The following is a 17,345-nucleotide window of genomic DNA, read 5'->3' on the forward strand; positions in this document are numbered from 1 at the left end:
CTTTCGCTGCTCATAGGACTTTCACTTACTCAAAAAAGTCCTGAGGGCAGAAGGAAAAATTACTGATTCAGAACGACAGCCAATCGGGTTGTAGAGGACGTGGGTACACACAACTAGAGGAAGCATAATCAAGATATCTCATTGGTTGGTCCCACCTCCTCTTCAAACTGATTGGTTATACCTCTGAACCAATCATTTTTCTTTCAACCTTTAGAACATTTTTGCGTAAGGAAAACTCCCAGAACGGCCTTGGCTCACATCACAGGCAGCTGTTTCCTCCTGGCTGCCCAGCAGATGGGTCAAAGGTGAATTTGGTTGAACTTTTAGTGCAGCTTCAGAATGGAACATCTGAGTGGAATGTGTTGCTCATGGCAGCGTGACGCGAGGCTGCGAGTCGCCACTCAGCTCCCCAGAGACAGAAATGGTGTTCACAGTTCACCCCGAACGGCGTGAAAGCTGCCTTAGTGTGTAAGAGTCACTCCCTACAAATGAGACCCTCCTTGTTTCCCCCTCCCTTTCAAAAGCCACATGACACAGGGAGTCACATACAGAGATAATAGAGATAATGTCACCAGGGTTAACAAGGGAGAGGGAGCTCTGTTGGTCAGCTGACAAAGGACAGAATTCACGGAATCTGCCCTCCCACCGTCCATGCTGCGTGTAAATTGCTCGGTGAAGAGACTGAAAGAAAGTGAACCAAAGTGTTTCAATCTAAAGGGACTTTATTCTGATAAAAAGACACGTCTCCTGTGCCGAGACTCCCCTCTCCTCCACATCACCCCTGAGGTCACATGTGTCACACATCATAGGATCAAGTGGGTGTGTCGCCTCTCTGCCGAATCGTGCAGTCTGTCTGCGAGCTGATCACCCGCTCAGTCTTTCTGGGAGCAACGGAAACAGGCAGCCTGGGACCACGGGGCAGAGGGATGGGCCAGTCCATGGAAAAGAAGAACATAATGGCACGGAATAGTCCTCAGTTCGGGACGAGCATCCTCGACCCCCTTAAAACCCTCAACAGGGTCTCCCACACTTATACATGGGGGTCCTGTTGGGTTGAAAGTTTAAGTGAAACATTTGAAAATGTTTAAGCCCGCCCACCTCCACAGGCTCCAGCCACCTCCACAGGCCACACCCCCAGCCTACAATCGAGACCTGGCTTTGCCACACTCCACCACCCCTGCAGCCAGTAGCCCCTCCACCTCCTCTGGCCTATAGCCGAACTCCTGTAGGACCTCGCGAGTGTGTTCGCCGACGAAGGGGTCGCGGCCTGAGGAGGGTGTGGCAGGGGTGCGGCTCAGGACCGGGGCAGGCCGCGGGCTTTCCTCGCCCTGGCTGTCCCGCAGGAAGGAACCTCTCTCCCGGTTGTGGGGGTGGCGGTCCACCTCGTCCAGCGAGAGCACGGGGGTCACGCAGGCGTCTGTGCCCTCAAACACTCGCACCCACTCCTCCCGCGTCTTGGTAGCGAACCTCTCCGTGAAGACTTGCCTCAACTCTGGCCAATCAGAGACACTCATCTGGGGTGGTAGCGTGCTGGGATCCAATCCCAGCCCTGGAGGGGGAGAAAGAGGGAGGGGGAGGGGGTCAGGGGGTGATCTGCTGACATCACGCAAAACAACATCCTGCGTCATAAGCATGAGGAAAGTGAAACACAAGACAAGAACAGCAGTGTGTCTACGACAATGACAGGACAGTGTAGACCTGAGAGGGGTGTGTGTGTGTGTGAGAGAGAGAGAGAGAGAGAGAGAGAGAGAGAGAGAGAGAGACTCATTACGAGCCGACTGGCATCTGAGTGGGGGGGGGGAGGGCAGGATGTGATGTGATGGTGATCTCTAGAAAATCAAGTGGTGCCTTTGTGTGCACGCATGTGGGACCGAAGACGGGAGAGAGGGAGAGAGAGAGAGAGAGATGAAGAAAAACAAACAGACAAACAAACAGGCAGAGGGATTATGGTGGCAAGCTGGCCAGAGCAAGCCCATCTGGGCCCGGCTGAGCCAGCGGCTGACCCTGACCCCCCCAGATGAGCAGGCTGTGCCCCAGCACCTTGCAGCAGCTGGCTGTAGAACTGCGGTTCCAGGGCCCCCACGGCCACATGCTCGCCATCGGCCGTGCGGTACGTGTCGTAGAATGGCGCCCCGCTGTCCAGAAGGTTCTGCCCACGAGGCCGGTTCCACAGGCCCAGGCTCCGCGACTTCCACATGAAAGAGCCCAGGTAGGCGGCGCCTTCCACCTGCGGGACAACAGCCGACGGTCACATGACCAGCCCCTTGTGGGCGGAGCAGGGCGAGCAGATCCTCCTGTCAGCTTCTCCAGATATGCTGCGATAACACCATAACACGATCAAATATCATAACAGTGCTGTTCAGGCTACACGCCGAATCAAGGGTATAACAGGCGGGCCCGCCGGCGATTCAGCCTGAGGCATGCTGACAGCGGGGCCCATGTGACAGGATGACGATGAACCATAAACGCAGGGTGGGCCCCGAGAAACCAAATCAGCCTCCTTGCCGCCCAGAGAGCCTTTAGGGGCAATCAACAAGAGTGATGCACTGGTCCATGAGCAGGGGTGCCAAGCAGTGGGGCTACATCTGGACCGAAGCCACTTTGCACGCAGGGGGCGCCGTGAGCGCGGAGGCGGGACCAAAGAAAGCCGAAGCTCACCATGCTGGCGTCGATGACCTGACCCTTCCCTGAGCGGCTCCGCTCCAGCAGCGCCACCACGATGCCCAGGGCACACATCAGGCCACCCCCAGCGAAGTCCGCCACCAGGTTGAGCGGCGCGTAGGGCTTGTCAGAGCTGCGGCCCAGCATGGAGAGCAGGCCTGGCAGGAGGGGGGCGGGGAGGCATAGTATTAAATCATCAGCCGCCCCCCACCCTGCACTGTCTGGCAGGTTACTCTACCTAACCCTAACTGTTATTATGGGAAACCAAGTTGTCATATGAATATATTATTAATCACACCTATTGAATAAAAAGATAGTCTATTAAAAATCCCAGAACTGGCGGCAGCCATTTATTGTAGTGTCCTAGCTGACAAGCCTCCTCGACTGCGGGGGGAGCTGTTTTTAGCCGTCGGCTCAAACGTCAAAGACTCTTGGCTGCAAAGCAGAGCCCAGCTATTAGAAATTTCTGTAAACACTCCAATTCTTCTTCAGCTGGTAGTGACAGACAATGCAGACAGAGGGGCGCGACACCACTGGGCCGGATCGTGCGACCCCCCCCCCCAGCTTCACTAACGCCCAATTCCACAGTAGCCAGACCCTGCTGACAGTTACCCGACATGGCCAGGAAGTTGATGTCGTGGCCAGCGGATGCGGCACAGGGTCCGTTCTGCCCAAAGCCTGTCAGGCGGGCGTAGATCAGGCGGGGATTCTCCAGCAGCAGATCCTGAGGGCCCAGACCCAGCTTCTCCATCACCCCTGGGGGAGACACATATCGAACCTCAGATTCACTCACCGGACTTCACCCCCTCCCAAGCAGCCTCTAAAAGAGGCCCGTCTAAAGAGATAATCACAGGGTGTCTCTCTTAATTGGCTTAACAGCTTACTAGTCAAAATCAACACCTTGAGAGGTGGGACTGATTAATGGAGGAGCCCCCCCCACACATCCAAGGATAAGCAAAAAATCTGCAGTCAGGGGTCTTGGGGAAGTTCGTAAGCTGAATATTATCCTCACTCCTGCAGCACTGGGCACCAGCCACACATCCCAGTCTGGTGCCAGACGGAAACATGGGGTTCCTACCTGCTCCTGGGTATATGGAACATACGCCTCCACTAACAACCCAAAAAAGGGTCATCAAGCTGGACTAAAGTGAAGAGGCGTGAAAAGGCCAAAGACAGTCCCCACCTGATCTCCACCTGATGGAAGGGAGGTGTGATCTGAAGTGGTAAGAGCTTCTTACAGCGCTTAATCGTCAGAACACACACTGGGCATTTCTGAAAGGAGACAATCTTTCAGATTTTTGGAAAATGTGTCTATCAGCCGTGTTGCGGGTTTTAAAATAGCAGCGGAAAGACTCAAAGGAAGCAAGTAGCTGCCTCATTACATCCAGTGTAACACTGGCCCTTTCAGTCTCATGAGGCATCACTGAAGTCTTCTGGAGCGTAAATCATCGGTGTTCTTAAAGCGTGATGTCTGCATATGTCTGGAAGAAAGGTGCCATTTATTCTGGAAAAAATATGGTGCCTCTAGGACACAGGAATGGGCTCAGTCATGCCCCCCCCACCCCCCCAGGCCACACAAACATACAGAGAGCAGCTTCTCTCTTCCTCCTTTCCGATACAGATTTCCATTTCACCGTTCGTCTAGTAAACTGTGAGCTTCCAGGCTCAACCGATCGGTGACAAATTCTTCCAGAGCAGTTAAATGGCACCTCAGATGAAAACCCATAAAGTCACACATATTAGTAAACTGGAGACAAAGGACAGGACACATTTGAAGAGTCAACAAAATGCCTCATGCAAAAGAGTATTATTTCATTTTTGACACTTTCCATTACCTTGGACAAAAACAAATGTGTTAAGCTTTTTTTTAAGAGTAACCAGCAGAGCTTAACTGGTATAAATTGGTTTTCAAAGTATCTGAACTGGTCTGTCTGGTGGTCCTGAGAGATTCAGATGCAGCTTTAACAAGCTTTAACTTGATTTTATCTGAGAAACAAACTGTGCATGTGAACAGAGGTGCTGGATGTTTCAGGTCCAGAAATTAATAATCCAGGCCAAGATTTTGTTTTAACCAACCAGTTGAGTACTCTGTGACTGTGACTCTTAATATTCAACTGGTTGGTTGAAATATTGGTTGTCCAATATGGTTGGTTGACTCAGAATGCAGCTGCTCGGCTTGTTTTCAACCTTCCCAAGTTCTCCCACACCACTCCTTTGCTGCGATCTCTCCACTGGCTTCCTGTAGCTGCCCGCATCAGATTCAAAACACTGATGCTCGCATACAAAGCCAAAAATGGTCTGGCACCATCCTATCTAAAAGACCTCATCACACCCCGTACTGCACCCCGATCTCTCCGATCCTCCAGCACTGCTCGACTGGTCCCACCACCCCTCAAGGCACAAGGACGACACACATCTCGGTTCTTCTCTGTCCTGGCACCTCGTTGGTGGAATGAACTCCCCCTTGATGTCCGAACAGCTGAATCTTTGACTGTCTTCAAGCGACAACTGAAAACATTCCTTTTTCAGAAATACCTGAAGTAGTATTTCTGTATTCTTACTCAGCTCTTTTCCTTGTGTGTGTGTGTATAAAAAAAATACAAAAAAATGCACATGCACTTTCTCAACAGAGTATTCAGATAGATGGTATTCATAGCCTTATTGAGCTAGTATCGGAAAAATTCATCGCAGAGTCTCAAAGCACTTATGTAAGTCGCCCTGGCTAAGGGCGTCTGCCAAATACTGTAAATGTAAATGAAACAAAATCTTGGTCTGGATTTTTACTTTCTGGACTGGAAATGTCCAACTCTGCTGTAGAATTTATTATAATTAAATTGAATATAGACTGGCTGACGCATTAATAAGCCCCCAGACAGACACAGACACATAAAGGCACTGCCAATGTATGCCGGGGGAGGTGGAGGGTAAGTCCAGACCTTTGCGAAATGGCTCGATGACCACGTCGGACTGGACACAGAGACGCCGGAGCACAGCCACCCCCTGCGGGTTTTTCAAATTGATCGCCACCGACTGCTTGCCACGAGCCTGTGAGTCCATTGCCATGGCGACCTTGGTCCGGTCCACACGGATCACCCTGGCCCCAAAGTCAGACAGCACCATGCCACAGAAGGGTGCCGGGGCCAACCCAGCCAGCTCGATGACACGAATCCCCACCAGCGCCATGCCTGAAAGTACAGTTAGCGTAGGGTTAGAGGAACAGATGAACAGTATACAACCAAGGGATTGTGAAGAATTTTAAACAGAGACCTCTATATATTGAGAGACACACCTCTGCTGAAGAGACAATTTGACTCCTGTAGTTACAAGACGGTGTCACGGTGCCACGGACAGCCTCGTACTATTGTTGTGCAAGACGGTGGTCATTAGTTAGTAAGAGATTAGCAAGACGCTATGGAAATCTGGGGAAATGTATAACGTGTCACTGACATTGATGAAAACAATGACAATGAAGGACGACTAGACCTCTACAGGTCGCGACCACCGCGAAGTTTCCAGCCTGGTCAAAGTTCAAACTTTGCAGAACTGCCTCAAATTAACTACTGCCTGAAGCATCGCGACTCTGGTATTTATCTATAATTATGCACGCCTTCGCCTACGCACAATTTCAGTGAATTTAAAACACGTAAGCCCATACCTTTCTACTGTTTATATCCAGCGTTTGTCCCCGCTGTCACTTTACATCGACTCACGCCGCCTGAGAGTTTTGTTCTACGCATGCTGATGACATTGCCGACATAGTGCATTGTGGGTATTGTGGTTTCAAGGGGCTAAGACGTTACGTCTTACCTGAAGTAGTTCATACACTGTGGAATTGTTAGCCGATTGTACAGTATTGACTCTTCTAAACATATTACAGAGAAAAATAAATTGCAGTTATAATCTAACAGTGGTGGTGGGACACATTTCCATCACGATCGTGGAGATTAAAAAGTGTAACAGTTTCGTATGAAAATTGTGCATATAAAGGAAGCAGAATTATTAATTTGCAATAGTGGTACTTATGTATTATAACAGACGGTTAATTTTCTGTTGATGTGGTAATAACTCAGCAGAGATGGCGGTCTGTTTGACATCTGAAAGGTGTTCAGAAACAGCTCAGTGTTGTGCTGGGGGCAGTGGAGGGATGTGGTCCAGAGGGTGACAGTCACCAGCCATTGGCCAGGACGAATTCACACAGTCAGGAATTATACCCAAGAAAGCACAGCTACAATGCAGCACTGTGAGGGTGTTTGAGTTTAGAAAGATTAAATCAGAAAGTTCCAGAACAAAAGACTGGAAGTTAATCATGCCCTTTGTGCTCTGGTCAGTCTGTCTATTCAAAAATGAGAAAACACGCAATCAACAGAGGAGAACTGGGAATGGCCTTTCTGGCTATAATAAAAGATTGCGATTTCCATCTCGTCCATTTCTGACACTTTCTGAATGTGCCAGTCAGATGGAAATTAGGCAATTTTTCTGCTAGCTGGCTTCTCTGGAAAGCTATTCTGCGTCGCTTTGTATTCGTCAAACCCATACAGAGGAGTGACCACAACAAAACCCAGAATGTTAGGGGAGAAGGTGAAAGCTTTGTGGATCCATTCCAGGTAGCCGTCTGACACCCAACAGCTGAGTGTTTATCGTTTACAAATTGCAAATTTACAAAGGCGCCTTAAAACACGCACTCTGTATGCACAGGACTTCATCTCATGTAAAACATCTTGATTCCGATGATTTAATAGCTTACAGCTATTAGCTAAACTCGGACCTACTGTTCATTGTGGGGGTGTCAGAAGCTGCAGTCTGCACGGTGCCTAATGGAGGGAGATCGGCATATGGTGACGCAGCGAATGCTCACCTACGCAGCAGCTGCGCAGACAGACAGTGCGAAATGGACTGCAGCCCCATGGGCTTTGCTGCATGCTGCGACTGTAGCATTTTGCATGATGGCACATGGCACTGCGTCGGTGTGGTGTCCATTGACGGGACTGCTTCCCTGTCCTAGATATGAATTCAGAGAGTGGGTAATATATTTCTTGAATCAGATTTTGCGCTATAGTTTGCTAATATTTGATAAAGCTGAAAGATTCTGAGGAAAGGAAGCTGCTTTAGTTCTGTGTCTATCAAAAATAAACCATTTTTTGTGACAGAGTTAGTAGCTTAGCTATAACACGCAAAAGGTCTATCGTTACCTTTCATTCATTCATTCATTCATTGCCCATACCCTCTTGTCCTATGCTGGGTCGCGGGGGTCTAGAGCCGATCCTGGAAGCTATGGGCAAGGATGTAAGCACTCGGGGGGGGGAGGGGGACGTGTTCCCCCCAAAACTAAATTTGGCGTCATTGATCCCTTCAATTAACAGACCTTTATATTTTAATTAGTAACTTGTGCCCCCCCCCAATATCAAACCTCTCTATTGGCTGTACCCACAGGAAAAGAAAATTCAGAATAAGATCCCTTCTTTGTCCAGCCTATTTTTCCTGAAAATAGAGCTCAGTTTAACATCAATACGAGATTTTGAGCAATTTTTCATACTTCTTAATATCAGCAGCAGAGAAATGGGCTTCCTCTCATTTCAGCCTGATCCCAATTCAAGATCTTAAAATGCTCTTTTTCTCTCTCTCACTGCACTGATCTTTATTTGTCCGAAATAATCTATTCTTGAGATAACAGTAATAAAAGGAAACTTCACTGGCTTATAAATGAGCTTGCAGGATATCAGAAATTCGTCTCGGTGATATAATTCACGTCTCAGCTCTGTCTATTTTGTCTTTTCTCAGGGCTGTGTCACATCTAGGATCTACATATAAAGATATAAAATCATCATTTTCCTTTGGGTGAGCGCAAGGCAGAGAATAACCCAAGACATGGGCAAGGCGCACACACACACACACACACACACACACACACACACCAATGGCCAATTTGGCTGCTGCAGTTCACCTTAGCATGTTTTTGGACTGCATAGGGAACCTGGAGAACTTGGTGGAAACCATACGACGACACAGGGCATCGTCTCTCACTTTTAAGGTTTTAATCGACGTGATCAGAATGAAGAACATCTTCTTAACGCTGCTCTGTATTACTTGGATCAGAGACTAAGTGCCCTAAATGTACCTCTACAAATGTGTAATATTATAGCGAGAGTCTTAAACACAGTTTGTGGTAAGAATTAATTGCTGACCACAGACAAAGGTGTAAAGTTTAGGTTCAGACCAAGATTTTGTTTCAACTTACCAGTTGAGTATAAAGATGCAGAACAGACAGATAAGTCTATCTCACAAATGAAAAAATGTTACACTGAATTAATATTTGTTTTATGTGTTTAGAGCAATTAACATAATCTAACTTGTTAGGTATATTAAATTGTCATTTGGTGTTCTGATTTAATGATTTTTTTAAATCATGTTCCCCAAATTGGTAGCCAAATATCTAAACACTGAAACAATTTTAATGTCACACAACACTAAATCACATAAAATGTTTTGAAGTCTTTTTCGACTTTATTGCATGTAACACACAAGAAACCAGGGTCACAGGAAAGAGGGGAGAACATTAGGATGATTCCAATATTCTGTCATGGGGTTCAAAATCACTAGCAGCACCCCTGCAAGAAACAGTCAACCTATACAATAAGATGTCTGTGTTTTACTCATTTTTTTTGTCAGTTTTCTAATTTTTTTTATCATTTCCAATTAATCTTGACCTGGATTGTATTAATACTTTTATTTTAGAAATAAATGGTAATATAATAAAATTGATTAGCTACCCCAGAGGCAAAACTAACAGTTTAGACAATGAAGTCGTATAATTGGACACTGTGTTCAAACTAATAAAAAAAAAAAAAAATGATGTGTTACGGTAATGAGTTTGTGAGAGTGAGCCAGGTGTGGGACTGGACCAGAATTACAGTCCTCGATGGATTTCCATGCCGACCCACTTTCTCCCACATTCCCATAGGGTTTCCCCACTGGAGACGGAGGATCAGGGTAATGCATAATTATTTGTGCTATTGTACACCTGCTACGCAAACTGAGAGGCTTCATTTGGGTTCTGGGGGTGCGGTCCTGCTGTGGATGGCTGTTCACTGTGGGGGTCGAAGGCATTCGGAACTTCCACACTTTCTTTTACATTCTAATATAAGGGAGGCGACGTTGTCCCTGGATGCTGAGCCAAGCTAATGAAAAGAGCTTCCCGACTTTGCGATTTCACCATCTGTGTCACCGGGGATGATTTACTTGAATCCATCAGCACTTTTTTCAGGATAAACCTGGAGCAGCTAAGTTAGGTCGTCACTCACAGCTCAGACTTCAGTCACACACATCTGAGACGTGGACTGAAAGCATCCTCTCAAATGGCAGGCGTGTGACACAGTGTAGCCATGTAAATGGCGTGGCAGTGATCAGAGAAGCTGTCCCCAGGGAGGAGCACGTTACGCCTTCATGCAGGCATTTGCCGAACAGGTCGCAATCTTCACTGCATGTATAACATCAGCAGCGTATGCTGAAAAATTCTCCAAAACTCTCCTTTAACATGACAGGGGTAGACAAAACTTTCTGGACTTTTGGAAGTCTTACAGTGCTCTAAGCTGCCCTCTCCCTCAGCCTCTTCTATCAGACATGGCCAGAATGTTCCGTTATTTCGTGCTTTTCAGAGGGAGATCGAAGGGCGTCTCACACATGGTTTGTTAGCCCCACCGTTTATACGTTTCTTCCTTTCGGTATCTTCTTCCATTCAGGCCACTTTGTGACACACATCACCGATCGTTTGAAGACCCATTTCGATTTTTAAGGAAGGACGTCCTCTTGATGACAGGACGCTCTATGGTGAACACTGAGACCTTGCTCAGGGTCTACAAAGGGTTCGGTAATTTGTGGGAAAAGTACAGCAAACTGGGAACAGACTTTCGTACGCAAAGTGTGTAGATTCTTTATGATCTCATTTCAGGCTTTAATGAAGGTATTTGAAACATTGACTTTCAGCCTCGTCTGCAGATACCTCAGTGCCAAGGGGGTCGGCCAGGCCTCAGATTGCCGCTTCATGAGAAATCTAAAAAGGTGGCCCAAGGGTTCGAGCACCTTCATCTGGCCCAAAGGAGCTCAATAAGTCCATAAGATGAATTATAAATAATACGGAATAGCTGATGTTACCTCCACCAGAGAACCACAGGGAAACCAGAATTCGAATAAGGAGATGGGATTTCATTAACAGGAGCAGGCTGAGGATTGCTTATTTTTTTACAGTATTAAACTTACTGGTATATTATTAAACTCATTGGTTTAATTTTATAACCTGATGTGGTGTTCACCCTGTTGGTGTCTATCAGCGTGAAACCTGTCTAATTAAATCTACAGATCTGAACATTGTTATCAAATTAAAATGAATCTCTCTGTGAGCCAGCAGCCACAAAAAGCTGAGATCATGAAAGTGAAAATCCAGATCAAGATTTCGTTTCGACCAACCAGCTAAGTACTCTGTGATTGTGACTCTTTATGCAAAACTGTCTGGGTGAAACAAAATCTTGGTCTGTATCTTTACTTTCTGGACCTGAACTCTCTACCTCTGCAGATCTTATGTTGTCATACTCAGCCCCATTGTTGATACCAGAGGGGTGGCTGACTGGGCTGATTTTGTCACAGCTGGGCCCTCACTGACTGTCTCTGCCTTACCTTCTCTGGAAGTCACCGTGGTCCGTACTGCCTTGTTGCTGTCATTGTGGTTTGTCACAATTTGCCACTTTTTTCCTGAGGTCTCTCAAGTTTTAGTAACATTTATCTCGGTCTGTTGTGGTTGAGGACCGGTGTGTCTTGTTGTTTTCTCACTTGTGTTTTTTGTGGTTTCTCTCATAGTCTGTCATGATTTTTCGCGGCCTGTTGTGCTCCCAGTACATTAATGCAGGGTGACGCCACACTTCAATATTGGTTTTAAACCCCATGCTGAAGATAGAGCTCCAGATTCACATCATCTCGAAACACCAGACTACAGAGTATCTCACTAAGAGCAGTACATTGAGAATCCTGAGTACAGCACAGCCCCCAGGTATAGCTTACCGGCTACTAAATGCCCCTCTTTCAAAATCACTGGGTATCTGATCTATGTTAATTGTGAAGAAAGAGACAAACACCACACTCAGGGTGTTGAGGGTCCTAATGGTGTGTGACGGTAAGCGGGTGGGATCTGGGTCATGGACCGTTGGTAGCACTGGGGCAGATACACACAACCAGCATGAAATTCACTTCTCTTCCAGCGGCTGCCACACGCTTGGTACTGGAGGATTTCTCTACCCCCGTCTCAGATCTGTCAGAATATTCCGAGTCCCATCAAGGCAGTGAGGTTCACTGAATGCAGGAGAGGCACCCTGTCAGCCCGCCTACTCGGGGGAGCTGCAGGCTCCCATCACTTAACGATGGAGGCCCAAATTATTCTGACACAAGCACAAAATCCTGGGGTAAGTCTGTATTTTTTAAAGACTCATCAGGAAATATGGTAGAGCAGGACCTTAGGCCTAAGGTAGCGCAGGGAACCATCTACCCATCTCATGAGGACCATCTTCTGGACAGGACTTGATGCACATGATCTGTTACCGCTTTTAACAAACCCAGCTTAGAGGGCGGAGTGTGGCTTAGAAGGCAATGCCTGTGTGCCTGTGAGTGGAAGGCTGTGGGTGTGAATCCCTTCCTTAGCAGAATGGTAATATCTCCATTAAGCAAGGCCCTTTGCCCCCCCCACCCCCCCACCCCCAAAGCGGATAAGCAGCTGGCCTTACACTCGCATCCTTAAACTTCATTATCAACTGCTTGTTTGCGTAAATCATATCACAATAAAACTCTGTGTCCTCTTAAAGGCCAGATGGGGGTACTCCCCCCATCTAGCACCCCCACCCCGCTGACAGTGATTACAGTTCTGTTTACATGATGTTCACAGTAAGGTGACATTTGTTGTGTTATAATGACCTCAAGGACAAAGGATGTGGGGATAGACGAGGTCATGAAGCAAAAAGGGTTTTATTAAACTCAAAATAACAACAGCTAGAAATAAGGGCAGGAATGAGAGGTGAGTCAAAGAAGGAACAGGCGTGGCTGATTACGTTACGGAGAAAACATGAGGGTCAGATGGGCAGCGCATGACACAGACTGTTAAGTGCCAATTCTCCATCAATGACTGTGAGTGCTGACCTGGATGATCATATCTGCTCACAGCAAGCATCAGGGCAAATACTCTGATTGAATATGAAGGGTTTCCTCGGCCTATATATACTCCAGATCGACACCTGGCCAAAAAAATTAGGGGGATGTTACAAGAGCACATTTAAGCGGCAGGCAATTGATTTACTGTGGTATGAGAGTCACTGTCTCTTCTGCTCTGACTACATTTAATTGCTGTTTTCCTGAATCTTATTTTTGGTTCACAGAATTGGTTCACAGAACCGAGACTGGACACTAATCAAATTCTTACGGCATAAGCCTGATTCGTTAAGGATTCATCCCACAATGTGTTACACGCAGGAAGGCTTTGGTGTGCAGCCCTGGGGAGAAGCATATCGCTGCAGCCAGGAGATCAAGTAGGAGGGATAATGTGGGAGGGGTTTATAACTATCATCGTCCGATACCCTAAAACCCTCCTACTCGACATTGCCCCTCCCACTTGACGAAATAGACTCGGCCCCACGGGATTTGTTCCGCGGAGATCAAACCTGCCAAGACTTACATTTCGAAATGAGTTTTTTTGGTGGGATGGGTGGATAAGAAAGAAGAAAGTAAGTAAGTATGTAAACAAACAAACGAATGACTAAGTCAGTAAACAAACAAACAGGCCAGATTTATTTAGATTTTTTCGGTGGAATGCCGTCCCGCACTGACATCTCGACAAGTTAGCTTGTCATTCAGAATTCTGCCGGCCTGCACAGAGAGAAGCCGTCACACACACCCCTGAATCAGGTTGCGGTGACATTGAAATTGTATGTAGTGTGTAAATCCCTGACTCCTCAGGCACAGCCTCCTGACGGTCAGTATTTCCCAATCCAGCTGTGTCCAATTTAAGATGCATAATTATGTAAATCATCCCTTTCAGATTTCTAATAGCAGCCGCACCTCCGACACACAGACGCCCTTTAATTACACCCCTTTAAACCTGACAGTTATCCTCCTGCCCCGAAGGTGACTATCAGCAAATATATCATTTTTAAAGAGCTTTTCCCTCTCAGTCAATGATACATCCTTTATCCTTTGCGTATGAGTACATGTACATTGGAATTCCTCTCTTTTACTGTCCCATCTTGTTCTCCATAGCTTGGGAGTTACAGAGCAGGGTCAACGAACACACAGCACCTCTGCAGCTGGGGGTCAGGGTCCTTGCTCAGACCGATGGCCAAACTGCCAGTTAAGGGGGCGAATGTCATGGCTGTGTGCGAGTTTCTGCTGTGTACAGAGTGAGTAAGGTCTGCTCTGTAGGTGTCCTGGACCTTTCTACTCCCTCGTTGTTTTTGAAATGGATGGAAGACAATCCGTTAGGATTAACCTGCGCCGTGTGATCACATTACACCAAAACATTTCAATTACTGTACAGTCATGGCTACTAGCTGACCAGCTCTACTCCACCTTACCTGCCATAACTAAGACTGCATGACGGGCTCCCTGCCCGTTTACAAGCATATACCAAAAGCCAGAGCGAGCAGAGATGACAGCCCTAACACGATTTCCCGCTGCCATGTAGTGTCTGAGTGAGCGTGTCTGACACAAAGGTTCACTTCTCCGCCTTTTATTTCCTAAACCCCATTTCTTCTGGCATCAGTGCTCAACCATCCCACCCACACCAGCTGGACCCAGAAAGGCCTTTCATTCACAAACACACCAATTATGAGTTCATGACTGGCTCTGAGCGCCTCTGAAAACGACACAAGGTATTTAAGCGCACATTCATGTACGCAAATCAAAACCAAACTGCGAAAAACAGAGATATTTCATTAACAAATGCAGGAAAAAAAGGGGAGAGGCAAGTCTCTGTCCCTGCAGTATCGGCCCTGGTCTGTGCCAGACACATCCAACTTCCTGTTGCTTGAAGGGTCTCCTCACTGGACAACTGGAGCTTCTGGTTATCAGAGGCGACTCTGGGTACATTCCTGACTGAGTTTGTGACCCAGCTGATCCAGGACGTAAAGAAGCCTGTTGCCAGGTAAATCCATCCTTTACAAACGATTGTGATGACATGCTTTGTTTTATTATACAATCGTAAGACTGGAAGCTAGACTCTGTCTAGCTGTACAGAAGGATCTGACCTCTCAGCTGGCAGCTCACAGCCAGAGCCTTTACAGGATGGCGCTGATAGGAGACGCCAATCGCAGCCTAGGTTACTACCGGCTGGATTATCAGCTCTGTTTCATATGGAGAATTAATGGCCACGTATCCTGCAGAAATGCATTGTTTACACTTCTGACTGTCAGAACACAGAGCTTCACAAAGGAGGGCCTATTTCAGGATTGCTAAAGGGAGGTGCAAAGAGGTTCATGGTTAATAGACACAAATGAACAGGTTGAGTACTGAACCCCAGCCCAGTGTCTCACAGCTCCATTTTGCCAGCTCTATTATCCAATAAATTTGATATTAGCTCTATTCTGATAAAGCATCTGCATTCTATGTTATTATATGTCTTCATCTTGATGAAGACCCAGGAGGAAGTGACGTGTCCCTAGTGGAGGAGCTGATTTATCCAGAAGCATTAATGAGTACCTCAGCATGTGACTGAGGATCCATCGCACACGCTATCCTGGCTCAGCACGTGGCCGAGGATGCATAACACACACGATCCCGATTCAGCATGTGACCGAAGATGCATCGCACATGCAATCCCAGCTTCGCATGTGACCAAGGTTGCAATGCACATGCGATTTCAGTTCAGCATGTGACCGAAGATGCATCACAAATGCGATCCCAGCTCAGGAAGTTGTGACACAGCCCAGTCGGTGTCAGTGTTCACTACTACTATTCACTCCTTACTTTGTAAATGCTTTGTGGAAGGACAGAGTGATTTACATCATGAACTGCAGTTACTTCATAACGTTTCCAAGCTCCTCCTGAAGTCGTCATGGTAACCAGTCATTGCTCAGGTGTGAGCTGACCTACAAAAACCAGAGGGGGGAGGTGCTCGCTGCAATGGTTCCCACCTACACCCCCATCTCCCAGGGACCCGCAGGATCTCCTGCCTCCAACCCCCCTGACGATCATCTGCAACATGGAAGCGAGTCTCGTCATCCCAGCATTTGCCCAGCTGGACATCTTCTCAAGAACTTCTGCCAGCCTTTATTCACTCTGCGCCAACTGCCCAGCCATGTGAAGATCTCATTGGCTGCTTCTACCCGACTTGGGGTGACGTCACAACCTCCCCATACCGATTTCGGTTTTTCCTCAGACGGGGCCCCTTGAATAGACCCCCCAACACCATCAGCTGAATCATTTGTATGTAAGCAGTAGATTCATCATAACAAAAGTCATTCAGATGAGCTGAAGGAATCTTCCCTGTTCCCTTGGCAACCCCTCACGGCTGGTCGGCAAAATATAGATCCCAGGTACGTTTTGCTAAACAGATGTTTGCTTACATAAACCGTGACGAGTGTCAAAGCTTCATCTAAACTAGCTTTCAAAAGCTTCCGGTTAAATAGTAAGTAATGGATTGGCTTTTGGTACACTACAGTGTCATATGAATACATAGATGTGGGATGGATCTTACATCTGATATTCATCATTTTGACATGCCCGTCATTTTACTTCTGACAGGAACCCCTGTGGTGATGTTTGCCCAGGGCGCCACATCGTCTAGGGCTGGCCCTGCAGTCTACACTTACCAATCTTTCATCTATCTTTCTTGTGGGGGGGGGGGGCAGGGGTGCCCTGTTGGCCAGTTCTGCTATTCTCCTGAACAGTCCTGTGAGTGTTCTGCTCTTTCGTCAAGGGCGAGAGGACCCAGTGGCTGCACTTATCGTTCCTGAGCTGAAAAGCTGCCCCTCGCTGACCTGCTGCTGTCTGAACAGGCAGCTCCGCAGAATTAATTAGGGGAACCAAACAGAGCCTAAGATAAAGGGGAACGGTGACCATGCGAGAGCAGAACAGGCCGCGGTCACCTCAGCCATTAGGGAGGCTGACAGATAGGAAGTCGGAGCTTCTGGGAGTGAATCACAGAATGAAAGTATCAGCAGAGGCCTCTCTGAGGATGGCAGGTGGATGTATTTTGGGTACGTGGGCAAAGGTAAACAGCGCCCCCTGTCGGCAGCCTGGAGGGTTGCTGGGTAATTAACGCTGTGTGCAAAGCAGACATCAGTGGGAAAGGGTCTGCAGCCGTGGGAGGCATCGAGGATTCCTGAATTAGGGCTTGGGTTCAGTGCTCAGGCGTGCGTTTAGGAGGGAGTGAAGTGAACAGGCCGGCAGTCGCGTGATTGATTAGCCTGTTAGCGCAGCTTGTCTCCAAAAGGTGACATACCTTAGAACCTTTTACGGGGCTTTCAGAGGAAAGCCTCTATCTTCACGAGGTTAGCCAAATGCAAGACTTCAGCAGGAATTGGATTATTCACTGTGTGGATCAGGTTATTATCTCTAGGCCGGAGAAACTGGGTCAGGGTTAGGGTTAGATAACCAGCCAATTAGCAGGAGATGGGGAGGGGGTGGGTTAATTAACGGAACAGCTAAGATTCAATTCC

At 47.5% G+C, this 17,345-nt stretch overlaps 1 protein-coding gene across 3 annotated transcripts; it reads right to left on the reverse strand.

Moving 5' to 3' along the window:
* Positions 1 to 704: 704 nt before the first annotated feature.
* Positions 705 to 6,409, reverse strand: amacr (alpha-methylacyl-CoA racemase). Of its 3 annotated transcripts, XM_049021062.1 has the most exons (8): positions 6,317 to 6,402; positions 5,951 to 6,019; positions 5,598 to 5,846; positions 3,274 to 3,417; positions 2,659 to 2,819; positions 2,041 to 2,227; positions 1,099 to 1,549; positions 705 to 905 (listed from the first exon to the last, which is right to left on the reverse strand). In XM_049021062.1, the coding sequence occupies exons 3-7, from the start codon at positions 5,842 to 5,844 to the stop codon at positions 1,140 to 1,142; spliced, it is 1,149 nt and encodes a 382-aa protein (XP_048877019.1). In that variant the 5' UTR covers positions 5,845 to 5,846; positions 5,951 to 6,019; positions 6,317 to 6,402; the 3' UTR covers positions 705 to 905; positions 1,099 to 1,139. The 3 variants fall into 3 exon arrangements, with proteins under 3 accessions (XP_048877019.1, XP_048877017.1, XP_048877018.1); XM_049021060.1 differs by having other exon boundaries at positions 705 to 1,549; XM_049021061.1 differs by lacking the exon at positions 5,951 to 6,019 and having other exon boundaries at positions 705 to 1,549; positions 6,317 to 6,409.
* Positions 6,410 to 17,345: the final 10,936 nt, after the last annotated feature.

This window comes from Brienomyrus brachyistius, chromosome 7, assembly GCF_023856365.1.
Source record: "Brienomyrus brachyistius isolate T26 chromosome 7, BBRACH_0.4, whole genome shotgun sequence".
NCBI classification, from domain to species: Eukaryota; Metazoa; Chordata; class Actinopteri; order Osteoglossiformes; family Mormyridae; genus Brienomyrus; species Brienomyrus brachyistius.